General features: G+C 44.4%; 1 protein-coding gene across 11 annotated transcripts in view; it reads right to left on the minus strand.

The window, feature by feature from the left end:
- CLIP1 (CAP-Gly domain containing linker protein 1) overlaps positions 1–16,388 on the minus strand; it is an 85,263-nt gene that overhangs the window by 43,814 nt on the left and 25,061 nt on the right. For 6 of the 11 annotated variants that reach the window (XM_054995895.1, XM_054995901.1, XM_054995894.1 and 3 more), the window contains exons 4-9: positions 15,796–15,920; positions 12,051–12,267; positions 8,385–8,582; positions 7,863–7,966; positions 5,606–5,666; positions 3,611–3,643 (exon numbers count right to left, since the gene is read on the minus strand). In XM_054995895.1, coding sequence (XP_054851870.1) covers positions 3,611–3,643; positions 5,606–5,666; positions 7,863–7,966; positions 8,385–8,582; positions 12,051–12,267; positions 15,796–15,920 — 738 coding nt within the window. The remainder of the gene's footprint in view (positions 1–3,610; positions 3,644–5,605; positions 5,667–7,862; positions 7,967–8,384; positions 8,583–12,050; positions 12,268–15,795; positions 15,921–16,388) is intronic. The other 5 variants (XM_054995897.1, XM_054995900.1, XM_054995898.1 and 2 more) reach the window with 1 other exon arrangement.

Genomic DNA, 16,388 nt, shown 5'->3' on the forward strand with positions numbered 1-16,388 from the left:
GCAACGAATACTGAGCACTTGTGAATATCTAACTCCCATCTTAACATGGGTGGCTGTTCAAAAAAGAGAGGCCTGCGGCAGGAGGAACAATGCCTACCCTAGCTTAAGGCAAGCTCACTAGGTCTGACTGCTTACACACTTTTCTCCTTCTTTCACTTGCTGTGGTTACCTGCTTTAGTCATTAAATCAAGAGGCAAATCGCCATGTCAACATACCAAAAGAGGAAAAACGGGCCCTGAAAATATCAGTGTCATCTGTAAAAATGTATCTGGGGTTTCTCAATGACGTCTTCTTGGTGAGCATCCGTTCAAGGATTTGGAAGGTTTGTCATTAAGAGGCACAAGCACACTGAACACATGGAACACAGCATGCACGTGAACCATGAACATACACAAAGCTTTCTAAATCGCGGCCTGTCAGAACAGTCGCTTTGGGACACAGAGTGTCTAGACCACTGAACAGCAACCAGATTTTTTTGAACAGCCATACAGAGACGTGAGTGAGGGGTGGTGGGCCAGTTCCTCAACATCCACCCAGGAAGTAGGTGAGTTGTCGGAAAAACTGGTTGTTGCTGCCCTGCTAGACAATCAGGAGCAACTGAGCCTGCTGCAGACTCCGACTTCCTCTTCGCCTCACTTGCTGCTAAGCTGGCGAAGGGGGGCCAAGCGACATCCCTGGAAGGCCATTTTTGGCCCAGACCCCTTCTGTTGCTGACTCCTAATCTAAATCTTAGGCACGAGTACTAGAAGTAAAATTTCAAAATGGGATTAACATTCCCACAATGTGTTTAGGACTGGAACGCAAGAAATGTTTCCAGAGTCTGCCCAGAAAGCCTTGCATTGAAGACAGACGAAGAAAGAATTTAGCAGTTAATTCACTGCTGATCTGAGGGTGCCTGGCTATGGATCACTTCTGCCAAATGAGACCTGCTGACAGCAGGTTGGCGGAGAGAGGTGCGTTTCATTCTGAGAATCTACCTGTCCGAGACAAGGGAAAGGTAAGCTCACACAACTATTCTCAGTATGCTGAATGGAAAGTGTGAGCTAGTCCCCAGTCTATTCAAACTACACCCCAAACATGGGCTAACACCCTTCAGGTAGAAACTCCCATCATGACAAATGATTGCCAATGTCCCCTAAATGAGAAGTTCCTCGCACAATAACAAACACTAGCTTAGATGCAAATCAACTAGGGAAGAGTCGTTTCGGAGACAGGATGAATGAGATCCCAAGGATGCATTTGATCCGTTCTTGTTCCTTTTTCTATATTGCACAATGAAGATGAGCGAGACTTGCAGACCTCCAAGTGCCCTGGGAAAAACAAAGGCAGCCACTGGCCATTTTTGACGATAAATACTATATTCAACTAGAGGTAGCGCCAGTCCCTTCACTTGGCTTGTAAGGATCAAACTATCAACTACTGGAAATTGAAGAGAAGACATGACTCATGTTTACTTCCATCTCTCAGAGGTTTTCTTTTGCCTACATAGTATTATGCTTCTTTAACTAGCTATTTCAAAACTGCCCGTGAAATCTATTATGAGTTTTCATATTAAGGATGGAAAGTTTTGAATGAGTCCATACCCAAGCAAGGAAGTTGCACAAAATTTGTTTTTGAAAGAACTATTTTTTCCCATTTTTGACATCAAGGGCTCCAGCTTCCGGTTAGCAAAAGGGATGAAAACGATCACTAGACAGGCAACAGCTTGCCCTCATACATCAGCACCCTCCAAATTATGATAGGAATTTGTAGGAAAGAAAAATCTTATGTTGCCTACCCTAGACTTCCAAAAAAATTAAGTGACAAGCCTAGATGGGGCTGTTAACATTGATTTCATCTCTGCCCTTTCCACTCATTGTTTTATGTGCCGTCAAGTCACTTCCGACTTATGGTGACGATGAATTAACGAACTCTGAACAGTCCTATCACTGACAGCCTTGCTTAGGTTTGCAAACTGAAGGCTGGGGCTTCCTTTATCAAATCCATCCATCTCATGCAAGGTCTTCCTCTTTTCCTACTGCGCCTTCAACTTTTCTGAGCATCATCATCTTTCCCAGTGTCTTGTCTTCTCATGATGTGACTGAAGTACGATAGCATCAGCCGAGTCATTTTAGCTTCTAGGGAGAGTTCAGGTTTGATTTGATCTTTATTTGTCTTGGCCATCCATGGTATCCGTAAAACTCTCCTCCAACACCACATTTCAAATTACTCAATTAAATTCCTATCAGCTTTCTTCATTGTCCAACTTTCACATCCCTTTCTTAGTAACAGAGAATACTCTAATGTGAACCATCTTGATTTTGGGCTTCAGTGACTCTTCCTTAAACTTAAGATCCTTTCTAGTTCCTTCATGGCTGCCCTTCCAAGTCTCGGTCTTCTGATTTCTTGGTTGCAACCTCCCTGGTTGTTGATAATTCTGCCCTCGACTTTACTGCTCCACCTTCTGCTGGCTTCAGGTCTGTCTTCACTACCAACAGTTCTCACTAATATTTGTAATGTATGTTGCTGGTCTTTGACAATAATAAACTATTGGTTCACTAATATTTGTATTATGTTCACTCCACCTTTGGGGTCTCAGTTCAAGTTCTACATCTTTATTTCTACTGAGTGTAGCCAACTTTTGTTAAGGAAAAGGCAAGACAGGGAGACTCTGCAAATAAAGACTGAGGGTCCAGGACACACACAAAAAGGGAGACAGTCACATGCAGATTCCATTCAAATGTACCATGAGCCTGATTTGGAAGAAAAGAGGAGCCCTAGATCATAGCAGGAGCTTTGCAAACACAGCACTGAAGAACGCACAAAGGAATGAAGCTTCAGGATCAAAAATTCTGTTTGCTTGGAGACAAGAAGAAAGGAGGTAGCCAGTTCTTTCCTAGAAATCTTTTAGAACCTAAATTGACAGGCTCTTAAATTCCACTGTTTTCTGTTTACTGAAGGACTGACAACATTTTCTTTTACTAGTTTTTCCAACTTGGGTATAAAGGTTTGCTCTAACAAATGAAAGTTGTTCCGCTAGCCTTCTAAAACTAGACAGCTGGGAGATACAAAAAGCCAGGAGGATTATCTTTTACTAGGCGTCTCTTTCCTTCATATAGCCCTTTTCTCTTGTCATTTAATGGATGGGAAACAATGTAGTGAAATACTTCTAGTGAAGTGGAAAGACAACCCAACTCAGCTCCTGAACTGGCAGACACGGAACGCTAAGGGGAGCTCCTGGATTACCAAGCGGGATTTTCTTCCCGCTTGCAAGCTCTGGTGCTCTTCAACAAGTAGCATTTCACAGCCCCCAAATTAGCTTCCTAAAAAGTCGCAAAGCTTTGGAATTAATAGACTGAACGAAAACTGGATTGTACAGAAGTAAACAAAAAATTTAAATGCAGAGCCCCTTTCTTGAACTAATGGATTTTTGCTGGATCCCATTACATACATTTCTCAGGCTGAAATGCCACGAACGCCCTTGTAGCTTTCATGCATATAAATAGGAAAGTTAACATCCCAACAGCACGTTAGGTCATTAGTGGTTTAAGTAAGTTGTCAGCAAATGTTTTATTGGTAAATAATCTGTTAAAGCGGGGGAATGTCTCCACACATTTAGATGTCCTCTTACATTTTCAGGTTCTTCAGAAATCTGCCTCTTTCGCTATCAGCAAAAATTAAAAAAGAGAGTTTATCTGACTGCTCAACACTACGGCTCAATTACAAACAAGCAGGAGGCAAAGAATCTAGGGCACACCAATTCTTTACTACATTGAACGTGGATTTTCACAATTGTTATCTTTCTTTCAGAAGTTGCTGTTCCATTCCCCGCCCCCCGCAGTTCACAATGATCTCCCATGAGCTCCACCTGCATTTAGGAGGCCCTGCACAGACCCAGAACAGTGTGTGAAGCATCTCCCTTCCATGCCATCCTGCACCATGGGGGCAGGGGATGTTCACGTGGGTCCTAGCAGTGGGAAACCAATTGGGGCTGGAGAACACCCACACACTGACTTCTGTCCCCATGTTCATCATGTTTATATATGCACCCCAGAGGCAAAGTGACTTTCATGCAACAATGTGTGCATGTTGTGCCTACATGTGTGAGAACGGGGACAAGTTTGGACAATCTTTTATCAAAACCTGAAAATAAAGGGAGTAGTTGCATGAAAGATCCCTGAGATAGGCTTTACGTATGGCTGACATGCCTTCAATCGATCTAATTCTTCTAGAAATGTGCGCTTAAACCACACAGCCTGAGTCAACCAGGATCATACAGGGAGTAATGGAGTAAGGGGAAACAGTGATGCAATTTGTGATGGCAGCAAGACTGGGAAACTCATGGGATTCCACCCTTTACCAAACTGAAGCTATTACATTTTTAAAACAATCCCGTGTATACTGATAAAACAAAAATACACAAGCTGAAAAAATGAATGGTCCATGAAGAGTCCAGATAAAACAGATGAGATACTAAAGTAAAACAGAACTAAAAGATGACATTAACATGAAACAGATAATACCAGTGGCTAGTGCTTTCAGGCCAGCCTAAAATTATTTTAGTTTTTTGCAATTCAGTTTGAAATTTATATATTGCACACAACATTGAGATAAAAGTGTTTACCTAAACATTCAGTTTTCAGCATGAACAAGAACATGTTAATTAAGCTTCAAGATAGCCAACATGAATGAGGTCTACAAAACTGGCAGTGTTCACACTGGACTTCTCCTCTTAATCCTAATCTTCAAATCAACAGTTCAACACATGTCTACTGATCTTAGTAAGGAATGCACATTGGCAAAAGAATGAGAAGATGCACAGTATATGCATTTGGTAAGTAAAGTTTGCTTAAGCCGAGAATTCATTATTGGAAACTTGGTAAGAAAAAAGACAATGTTTAGTATAAGAGAGCCAGTTTGGTGTAGTGGTTAAGAGTGCTGGGACTGTGATCTGGAGAACCGGGTTTGATTCCCCACTCCTCCACTTGAAGCCAGCTGGGTGACCTTGGGTCAGTCACAGCTTCCCGGAGCTCTCTCAGTCCCACCCATCTCACAGGGTAATTGTTGCGGGGATAATAATATCATAATTTGTAAACCGCTCTGAGTGGCTGTTAAATTGCCCTGAAGAGCGGTATATAAATTGAATATTTTTATTATTATATTATTAAATGATGGCCCACGCTAATTGGCTGGGCTTGACTGTACTTTACCGGCAGCAGAACAAGCCTAATGTGCCTCTCCTGTATCAATTTCAGCAGAGATATAGCTATACACACTGCAAGTTTCATAACTTCAGCACTGGGTTTCTAGTTGGCAGTTTTAATGAATACTTTGAAATGCTTTGGCAAGTCATTATACAGAACAGCAAAAAGAGAGGAATTAGAAACATGAGCACTAAGTACTTATAAAAGACATGAACAGAGAATTCAAAAAAGTGTCTCCAATCTTGTGTCACAGAGTATTGGAAAGTATTCCAGAAAATCATATTGTGGTATCATCACTTGGTAGGCACATTGCTGAGCTGTCGCCACGCAGTCTAAATCCTGTATTTTTAAATCACTTAGGATTTGCTTCTAGAATGTCTTGCCTTTCAGCCTATCAAAAAGAGAGCTGGAGGCAGTTTTACCTCTAAGTCGCCTTTGGTAATGGACTCTTCTTCTACTCGGAACTGGAGGTCTTCAACTTTCCTATGAGCAAAAAGCAAAACAATAAAGAGGGTTGGGCTTGCCCAATCAGGAAACAGCATCAAAGCTATATCTGCCTAGTTGGGAGAGGCACCAGATGTCAGAAGGCGCAGGATTCAAATCAGGCATTTTATTTATCTATTTCATTTCTACCCCACGTTTCTTCCCCAATAGGGACCCAAAGCAGCATGCAACATTCTCCCCTTCTCCATTTTATCCTCACAACAAGCCTGTGAGGTAGGTTAAAGCTGAGAGTGTGTGACTGGCCCAAGGTCACCCAGCGAGCTTCCATGGCACAGCAAGGATTCCAATCTAAGGCTCCCAGATCCTAGTTTAATACTGTAACTGCTGCACCATATTGGCTGTCTTGTTTTGGGTGCACACAGTGGTTTCTTGCTCCCTGCACAATTGAGGCAGCTTCTGAGAGGAGGAAACTGCAGGCAAGTTCCACTAGGACATCCACACGACCCATAACCTTCCCAAAGAGTGAGGCTTACCAGGGAGCTAACCTGGCACCACTGTTCAATTCAAAGCTCTCTTTCCTTATTCACAGCCTGTCATTGAGAAGAACACTGCCTTAGCACCACACCACTGGACTTAGACAGGTCTGTTGCCTAACTACCTTCAGCCTGCCTACCCAAGGTACTTGCAAACCCGTTGGTTTCAGTGCTGACCCCAGGCTGCTGTTCTTGAAGAGAGGATTTAGACCCCTAAATCCCAATATCTACAGACTAGAAAGATCACTCCACTGTGGATTAGTGCTTAAAGTGTCAATCACAAGAACCAGGTTTTAACCTCTACTCAGCTATGAAGCTCACAGGGGGATCTTGGGCCAGTCAGTCTCATCTCAGCCTAACTTATCTCATAGGGTTGTTGTGAGAATTAGTGGGGGGAGGGAGAAGGGAAAGACCGTGTACGCCAAAGGGGGCTAACACTAACAAGGACTGTGCAATAAGAATGTTGAGATGTTTGTACTGAAGTGTAAGTGTTTTACTATGCTGCCTCTTTTATAAGTCCACTGTGATCTGCTTAGAGTCTGGTTTTCAGGGAGAATACAAATGTAATAAAATAAAACAAAACAACCCAACAAGAGAATCAGGGCCCTGTTAGCACCCGAGGGCTTTTTTTTTTTTAAACAGAACACAATAGTAAAAGCTTGGGCTGCAGTTGTGGATCCTGTTCGGTGCACCCTGTGGGATAATGCACAAGTGTAGCAGACAAACTTGGGCATTATCCAAGGATAAGGATTTTACAATAAACAACTTCTGAATCAGACCTTTCTTAGCTACCAAACTTGGGAAGACAGAAAAATAATGTTCTGCAGACAGAAGTCACAGAGGCTCCATTTTAAGTCTGCATTGTTCAGTGGTTTTCATTGCCTTCACAGTATTCTTTTCATTTAGGCTGCTGGTAACAAGTTACAGTATACTTGGAAGCAGGAGAAAATTAGACAACCGAAGCAGTGCGGTTTCTTTAGCTGAATCATGCCAGTCCAGTTAACATGCACCAGCCAAGTATAGCAGTACTATCAGGTTGCTTAGCAACCTGCTCAAGGTGAGTTCAAGATCAACCAGGGACAGAGTTAAAGTCATCCACAACTTGGAATTTCCATGCCCGGCAGCAGCAGGTTCTCAGTTGCTATGTAAAATCTCTAATTTTGGATTCTCCAGTAAAATTTTCTGAACATTATTATGAGATTGACAGAGCAGTTTTTAAATGTGCAAAATTATTTCCCAGCTTTAGTGATTCATCCTCACATGTTTACAAACTAGATTCTACAAATATGCCCATTTTACTTTAAGACAAGGAACTGAGATAGACATAGGGTACATGAGAGATTTAAAATGGCTTAACAGCTATCCTTAACGAATTCTGGGAAATATAAGTATAAAAGAGGGCATCAGATCTAAAGACAGAGACATTTAATAGCATCGACACCAAACTAGAAACGCTATGATCCATGATGGGGGCTGGGGAGAAAAGCCACAATAACTAAAGTTGTATAAAAAACAGAGTAAGACTCCCAAGGGACACACATTAATGGTAGAGATGGGATTTGAACCTAACCGCTTCAGTTCTTATTCTTACTCCTCAAATACTTGTGATTTGCTCAACATCATTTGACAAATAAAAATACCTTTTTCCCTTAAAGACCAACACATGCCTTTCAGTGATTCTCCCAACTCAAGCTTAGTTTACCTTCTCTCCTCCTCCAACTGGTTAAGCAGTTCTACTTTCTCTCTATCAGCAGCTTCAACCAAGGCCCGCAACTGGTCCATCTTCGCTTCCATTTCTAGAATACGCTGGAGAGCAAATAAGTTACGCATTTACTAAAACAGAATTACATCTGATAAAAGCTACCTACGTAGCATTCTGTTTCAAGAGAGAACCAAAATGGCTTCATTCTTGTTTAGAAAAGGATTCCCAAACACGGGGCTGAAATCTGCTTGCAACTGTGATGTGAGGTCATGAAGGTGGACTAGTGTAGTGCTGGTATCTTTCATCTGAAGAGTTTTGGGCCAAGTGTTATAGGTTGGACAGTAAAGACTGACAGAACCACTTAGTATGCTGGCCTCTTTTTTAAAAAGTCAGTCGTTCTCTTATCTCTTGCTAACGATGAAGCCCAGGCAAAACGACCTCCCCATCTTTATCAAGGCATCTTAACTCAGTCCAAGGAAGCAGAGTTTTCTGCAATTACAATTTCAGCCGTTAGTGACTTACCTGGTCATGCCCATCTCGTGCCAATGCCAGCTGCTGTTCTATTTCCCCAACGTGACTGGTAGCCTTGGCCACCTCAGCTCTTTCCAGGTCCCTCTCGGCCAAGAGCTGCTCTATGTGCTGCTGCTTCTCCTTCAGTGCCTCCTGCAAAGCAGTGGTGCCGGAAATCTTTCTCGCATACCGGGAAGATGTTTCTGTCAACTTCAAGGGTGAGAGGCATTTTAAGAGCCCAACTCAGTATCAGAACCGTGCTTTAATTCTGCATACACTACCAGTTTCTTTAACTATGATGTAAGAAGCGAACTAGAGAAGCGTTGATTGTACTTACATTCACTAACTCATCTTGTAACAGGGGACAGGCATTGCATGAGAAATCACTCATTATTAACATGATCTTAATGCCGCTTGGATTCAGCCTCCTCTTGTGCATTGCACAAGAATACCATAACACAGACATTTGCCAGGGTAGACACTATGTACTCTTCTCTCTTCAAACAAGTGGGGGAGCTAAGCAGCAGCTCAAAGTGCCTGTCTGCGCAGATGTTTTCCTGCCTCTTGGCTTGTGCTTGGATAGATAATCTGAGGCACAGGAAGCAGGAAAAAGGAACTCTGAAGAAGCCTGGGGACTTCTGTGCTATTGTTGATGCCTTCCTTGTAAACTGCAAAGTCCTTAATTCTTAACTGCTGTGTAGAATTGGAAAGGCTGAGGGTGAGAAACGGAGTGGGCAGCAGAGAAGAGGAATCCAGACTAGGTTTTGCATAGGCATCTTCAAGCTAGGGGGCCTTGCCTAAGTGCATCTAGAAGATGGGGAAATGCAGAATGGAAGCATTCTTAGTGTTACTTTGCACAGGATACGTTCTGGGTGTACACCTGAATTGTTCTAAGTGAGCACTTTGAAATGACAACGTGAAAGCAACATGCATGCCATACAGGTAAGGTGGTCAGGGAGTCACGCTGAGCTGCTACTCCACACTGAGCGTGCATTGAGGCAACCACTGGTTTGCCTCTGCCTAATGGGTGATACGGCCCTTGGTTCTTCCTTCCAACACAAATTGTTATCACTTCTGGCTCTGCCTAAGCACAACAGTCACAGTGTGCTGTGTTATCATTAAAACAGTGGCTGAAAACAAATGTGGAGACACCACTTGGGTGACCTAGTGATGATGGCCACACAAGAAGTGGAAAGGTGGAGGAGATCCATGCTGAAGAGTACCACACAGAGATAGTGGGGAACTACTACACCTTCCTACTTGTTTTCCCTTTGAGTGCTCATCACACCAGGAACAAGTTTGGCTCAGCACACAAACCACACCATGCAACACGGTGCAGCATGGTGTGGGGTGCGACAGTCGGCCACTCAGAAAAGTCTGAACAAGCTGGTTGGCACTTGTCATCCTAATCAACTGTAAGAAAGGAAGTGAACATACCTGTGCAGCAAGGTCATTAAAATGGCAATCAGCAAACAGAAGGTAGGAAACAGAAGGGTTCAAAAGGAAACAAAGGGCTGGCCTCAATCTAAGGTGGGAGCCACAAATGTCAATTAGCTTGTTAAGCTACTAAGGATTCTTTTGCATGAGTGCTGACTAAATACAAGAAAACATCCTGCTGTTAAGCCAAAGAAGTTGTTCGCTTAGCCAGACAATCTGGGATCACATGCAGCAAAAAGTAGGATGCCAATACTCTTACTAAAAACTTGAGGATGCTTAAGTGGACTAACAGACGGCATTCTTGCCACTGTTGTCTGTTCATCTTGCAATGCTTGATAGCAGTCAAAACCAACCTACTCAAATGAACTCAGGAGGAAAAGCTGTTCTGTACCCATTAAGCTGCCTTACACAGAGTGAGAGCGTACTGTCCACGCTGACTCTCAGGCTCTCACGTATAAGTCTTTTTTACATCACCTACTACCCAACTCTTCTAATGGGAGATCCCTGGCATTGAAGCTGGGATTTTCTGCATGCAAAGCAGAAAGAAAGCTCCAACCACTGCCCTGCAGCCCCTCACCTCTAGTGGCTGGTTATTAGAATGTATTAAGTTGTCTTGCTTAACAGACATGGGGATGATGAATTCTACCACCTTACTGTCACAACTGACAGATGCACATATCTTCCTCATTCCACCACTTCTTAGTAGTGGAAGGCAAACTCCTGGAGCAATAAATAATAGCAGTAACAATAACAAATTTTCAATTTCTATACTGTCCTTCAAGACAACTTAACGCCCATTTAGAGCAATATACAAAGTATGTAATTATTATCTCCACAACAATCACCCTGCGAGGTGGTTGGGGCTGAGAGAGCCCTGAGAGAGCTGTGACAGACCCAAGGTCACCCAGCTGGCTTCAAGTGGAGGAGTGAGGGATTAAGTTTACAAATACACAGAGCTCTTCTTTTTATTAAGGAGCTCAAACGTTTTTGCCACATTCGTTCAGCAATGCGTCCAAGTGTTCATGCTGATAATGGTTCCTGTCTGTCTGCAATGATCTTTATTTTCTAACCTTGTTAGAAAGTGTTGTGAATGCTAGCTATAATAACAACCAGCATAGTCCAGTGAGCTACTTGCTGCACTTCAACCAGGGAAAGCAGAGTAAGAATATTTTCACAGCCGTGAAGCTCACTTACGTAGGTCAGACTTCATCAACATGTTCAATAGGGTTATTGTGATAGTCATGAAAAGAAAGCTCCAAGGATATCTGATCTGCAACAGACTCATGTTACCAAACTAGTAACTCATGTTACCAAAATAGTCACATGAACTGGCCACAAGCACTGCAGTTAAAAAAAAAAAAAGCTTTGAAATTCCCAGGAATGCTTAGATTAATCCAAAATTATTTTTACAAACAGTTGGTTTATAAGGAAGGATTGCAAGTTTCTATTTGCTGCAGGTGACCCAAGACTGGGGTACTGAATTTAAATGTTAATGGTATGGTTAAGCATTTGCTGTACAGTAAGTCGGATGTTTAAATCATCTCTTTATTTACAAGACCTTATAAGAGGACATGGTTAGTTTGAAGCCAAAGAAAGAGGCCTTGTTGCCAGAAACACAATTTTATTTTCCTAGTCAAATTTCTGTACCACTTACAACTTTTTAAAAAAGTTTTTTGAAAACTTTGGCTTTGGACAACTTTATTGGCCAATTATGTCCCAAAACAAAAAAGCTACTGTCAACAAAGCCAGTGCTGCTCAGGTGAGAGTGCAAATACATCAGGAATTTCTTTTGAAACTAATGGCAGACAGAACAGAAAAAATGCACACCACAGTTTTACTGAGCAGGAGGCCCTACGAATTTCAGAGAGGCTTGGTTACAAGTAGATGCAATCTGGGAAAGTTGATGGTGCGGAGCATTGGCAGATAATTCAGAATCGCTCGGTTTTTATAAAGGTATTATGTGCCCCTTTCTTATTTGTGGCAAGTGTTAGCTTGAGTTAATTGTTGTTAAGTACACAGGCTTGAAATAAAACTTCCACCTCTATCCTCCAGGGCTAGCTAAGATTTTTTTCATGCATGCTTTGAGTGCTCAGAAATCAGACAATTACAGATAAGGGAAAATTGACCGTTCCCTTCCCGTGATCTATGCTATCCTTGGTTTAGAAAAGCCAACCACTGGCCATGTGCAATGCCAATTTCTGTTGGGGGGCCATAAAGCATGCAATAGGAAAAGAAGCTTACTAGTCCTGTACGGCTTGGCTTGCTGCTTACAGATGAAGCCACCGAACTCAGAGAGCTGAGGGAAGAGGCACTTGGGCTGCGTTTCAAGCTCGTGGGAGTTGCAATGATTTTTCTGACCGCTGCCTTCGCTTTTGCTGGCGTTGTGGATGGGAAGCCAATCTTGGTAACTTTATGGACGGGGGCAAACAAGCCATATTTGGGTTGGCACTGGAAATACCTTTAAGGACAACAAAAAACAAAACAACCCCACCTAGAGATGAAAATACACTCCACTTATACATAGTTCTCCCTAAATATATTAAACAAGTTGTGTGTGCATACGTACATGTGCACACATGCGTACACAGTTCAGTACTTTGTTTCAATTCAATACAGAAGCTTCTAACAATGTAACCGCTAAGAAGTCAATAGAGATAACAGTACACAAAGTAATTTAACTGCATCAATACACATATAGGCCAATTGTACTGGCTTAATTTTTTTATTCCATTAATTGCATAGATCTCTCAAATGTATTTTATTTATTTATTTATTTATTATATTTTTAACCTGCCCTCCCCACAAGCGGGCTCAGGGTGAGGTACAACATTAAAATACAACATAAAAACAATAAACAGCATAAAAATAGCAATCAATAAAACCATTCCAAGATGAGCAGTCCTGCACCCCTGCCCATCAGCATACAAAAAAGGGAGGTAGTAGTGGACAGATAGATTACTGTACCCCTTTTCAAGGCAGCCAGCAGGGGACCCTCCATAACACCTCACAGAAGGAGGCCGGTGGAAGGCTCGGCACTGATGGATTAAAATTAGCCTCCACCATATGCTTTGCGGAACATCTCTGTCTTACAGGTCCACCTAAATGATACAAGATCATGGCGGGCCTGAGTGTCCTCAGACAGAGAGTTCCACCAGGTTGGGGCCAGGACCGAAAAGGCCCTGGCCCTGGTAGAGGCCAGCCGAGCCTCCCTAGGGCCAGCAATCACCAGTAGATGTTTTCTGGTTGAACAAAGCGCTCTCTGGGGCACATACAGGGAGGTATGCTGGTCCAAGTCCGTTTAAAGCTTTATAGGTCAGAACCAACACCTTGAACCGGATCCGGAATTCTACTGGGAGCCAGTGAAGCTGCTGCAAGATAGGTGTAATGTGTGTCCTACATGAAGCTCCAGTTAGGACATGCACAGCAGCATTCTGGACCCGTTGAAGTCTCTGGATCAAGCCCAAGGGCAGCCCTGTGTACAGCGAGTTACAGTAGTCCATCCTGGAGGTGACCGTTGCATGGATCACTGTCGTTAGGTCCTGGACCGAGAGGTAGGGCGCCAGTTGCTGGGCCTGCCGAAGGTGGAAAAAGGCCGCCCGAGCCACAGCTGCAATCTAGCCCTCCATAGACAAGGAGGAGTCCAGAATCACACCCAAACTGCTAACCGATGGTACGGGCACAAGTGGTGCCCCCCCCACCAAGGTTGGGAGAAGGATCGCTGCCTCCGACAGCCCACGGCCCAAGTACAGGATCTCCATCTTCTCGGGATTCAACTTCAGCCTGCTCTGTTCTACCCACCCAGACACGGCCTCCAGAGCTCTCAACAGTGTGTCAGGGGCAGAGTCAGGTCGGCTGCCCATCAACAGATACAACTGGATGTCATTTGCATATTGATGACAGCCCAGTTCGAAACGCCACACCAACTGGGCAAGGGGGTGCATATAAAGACTGAACATCAGGGGACAGACTATTGCCCCCCTGTGGGACTCCGCACTCCAAAGGATGGTGTGTGGACAGTCTCTCCCCCAGTGCCACCCTCTGTCCCCGACCGTGGAGAAAAGAGACAAGCCACTGCAAGGCCGTCCCTCGGATCCCCACATTGGCGAGGCAGCGGGCCGACAACTCATGGTCGACCAAGTTGAATGCTGCTGAAAGATCTAACAAGATGAGCAGCACCGACCCACCCCGATCCAGATGCCTATGGAGATTGTCCGCAAGGGCGACCAACACTATCTCCGTCCCATGACCCGAATGGAACCCGGACTGGTATGGGTCCAGGACAGAGGTCTCTTCCAGGAACACCTGTAGCTGATCCACCACCACCCGCTCAATCACCTTTCCCAGGAACGGGAGGTTCGATACTGGGCGGTAAAACTGGACGGGTCAGTGGGGTCCAAAGATGGTTTTTTCAAAAGAGGCCTCACTATGGCTTCCTTTAGCGCCCTGGGAAAAATCCTGGAGCTCAATGATGTATTAATAATGACCTCCAATTGGGCCCCCAACCCATCGGCACTGGCTTTCACCAGCCACGAGGGGCAGGGGTCCAAGCGGCACGTGGTGGGCCTCGCCAGCTGCAGGATCCTGTCCACCTCCTCCCAGGAGACCAGGCTGAAGTGATCCAGAAATGGGCCGGAAGACGGCCAAGGGGCCTCCAGTTTCCTTATTGTATCAATCATGGCCGGCAGATCACGACGGAGGGATGAGATTTTATCTGCAAAAAAGCTCCCAAAACACCTCACAGAAGGAGACTGGTGGAAGGCTCGGCACTGATGGATTAAAATTAGCCTCCACCATATGCTTGGCGGAACATCTCTGTCTTACAGGTCCACCTAAATGATACAAGATCATGGCGGGCCTGAGTGTCCTCAGACAGAGAGTTCCACCAGGTTGGGGCCAGGACCGAAAAGGCCCTGGCCCTGGTAGAGGCCAGCCGAGCCTCCCTAGGGCCAGCAATCACCAGTAGATGTTTTCTGGTTGAACGAAGCGCTCTCTGGGGCACATACAGGGAGGTATGCTGGTCCAAGTCTAAAGCTTTATAGGTCAGAACCAACACCTTGAACCAGATCCGGAATTCTACTGGGAGCCAGTGAAGCTGCTGCAAGATAGGTGTAATGTGTGTCCTACACGAAGCTCCAGTTAGGACACGCACAGCAGCATTCTGGACCCGTTGAAGTCTCTGGATCAAGCCCAAGGGCAGCCCTGTGTACAGCGAGTTACAGTAGTCCATCCTGGAGGTGACCGTTGCATGGATCACTGTCGTTAGGTCCTGGGCCGAGAGGTAGGGCGCCAGTCACAACTAATAGCTGAATTTCCAATTTGACGGTCTCCCTACAATAGGGAGACCAAGGACCGAACTACCTGAAACAATTTTGCCGGGTGTGAGCTTGCAGATGCTATGGAGGCGGCAAAGTATTCCTTCTTTGTCGCCTTCACTGACACCTCATAGGCTTTCATAACGCTCTATAAGGTCGCAAAGACATGGTAGGGCTCGGTGCCCTTCCAACGTGTGTCCCATCCCAAGGCATGCTGGCAGTGGGGCTAGGAAGTGTAGCCTCCCTCCGGCACTGATGCTGTGCAACGCCAGGTCCATTAATAATAAGACCAAAATGCTGCAAGATTTCATTGCAGTGGAAGGAGTGGACCTGGTGTGCGTGACTGAGACCTCACTGGTTGTTATAGGTTTCTTCTCAACCGCTCGGTTGACCTATTTAGTTGGATTGAGTTCTCTTTCCCCCTTGTTAGTTTCACACACAAACACCCCCTCCCCTCCCATGTGAGCTAAACTTCTCTACCCATACCTCAGCCTCAATTCCCTGCAACTGCATACTACCTGTAAAAAAAAAATCCCTGAGAAGATTCATTCATAGACTGCCCAGAGTCTTATCTAGTTTGACTCTGGATCCCCCCGCCACCCACCCCACCCCGCCCCAAGCATCCTCAAATCCCAGAAACTTGGCTTGGCTTTGCTTGTTGATTGTGAGCTAACCTGGTTCCAGCCACTGCTCCGTCATTCTTTCCCAGAGGTTCATCTAATTCAACTCCACACCATTCTCCCTTAGCAAAGTCAGTCTCCCCCAGGAAGCGCACGACTCCAGCTTTTGTACCACCAACCTGATTTGGAGAAGAGAGAATGGTTATGAATGGAATAGGAAATCATCGTCATCGTCTAAAAACACATAAAAAGAGCTGATGCCGAAGCAAGAACACTTTGTGTACTCAGATAATTTATCAGTTGTTTTTTTCGGGTCATTAATATGGAATTAGCCAACCCTTTATCTGCCACCATGTATTCCCATACTTACATTAATGTTTTCCAACTCATACCCTAAGATCTTAGTTTCACGGTCAGGAAGAAGTATTCTAAGATAAAAATGCAAGACTATGTGGAAGAAGATTCGTATTCCAGGCAATACTATAACCAAGGAAGCTTTAATTCCTGGGATTGTTTTATATTAATCTTGTTAGCAAAATTGTAATGCCCATTTCTATGATGAGGCACAAGAAAGAGTGGGTTGGTGTTCTGCCTTCTGGGAAAATGAAGGTATGCCCAGCAGCTAGGCTAAAAAGAATCAGGAAAGA

This window comes from Eublepharis macularius, chromosome 13 (assembly GCF_028583425.1).
Source record: "Eublepharis macularius isolate TG4126 chromosome 13, MPM_Emac_v1.0, whole genome shotgun sequence".
In the NCBI taxonomy this organism is placed as follows: Eukaryota; Metazoa; Chordata; class Lepidosauria; order Squamata; family Eublepharidae; genus Eublepharis; species Eublepharis macularius.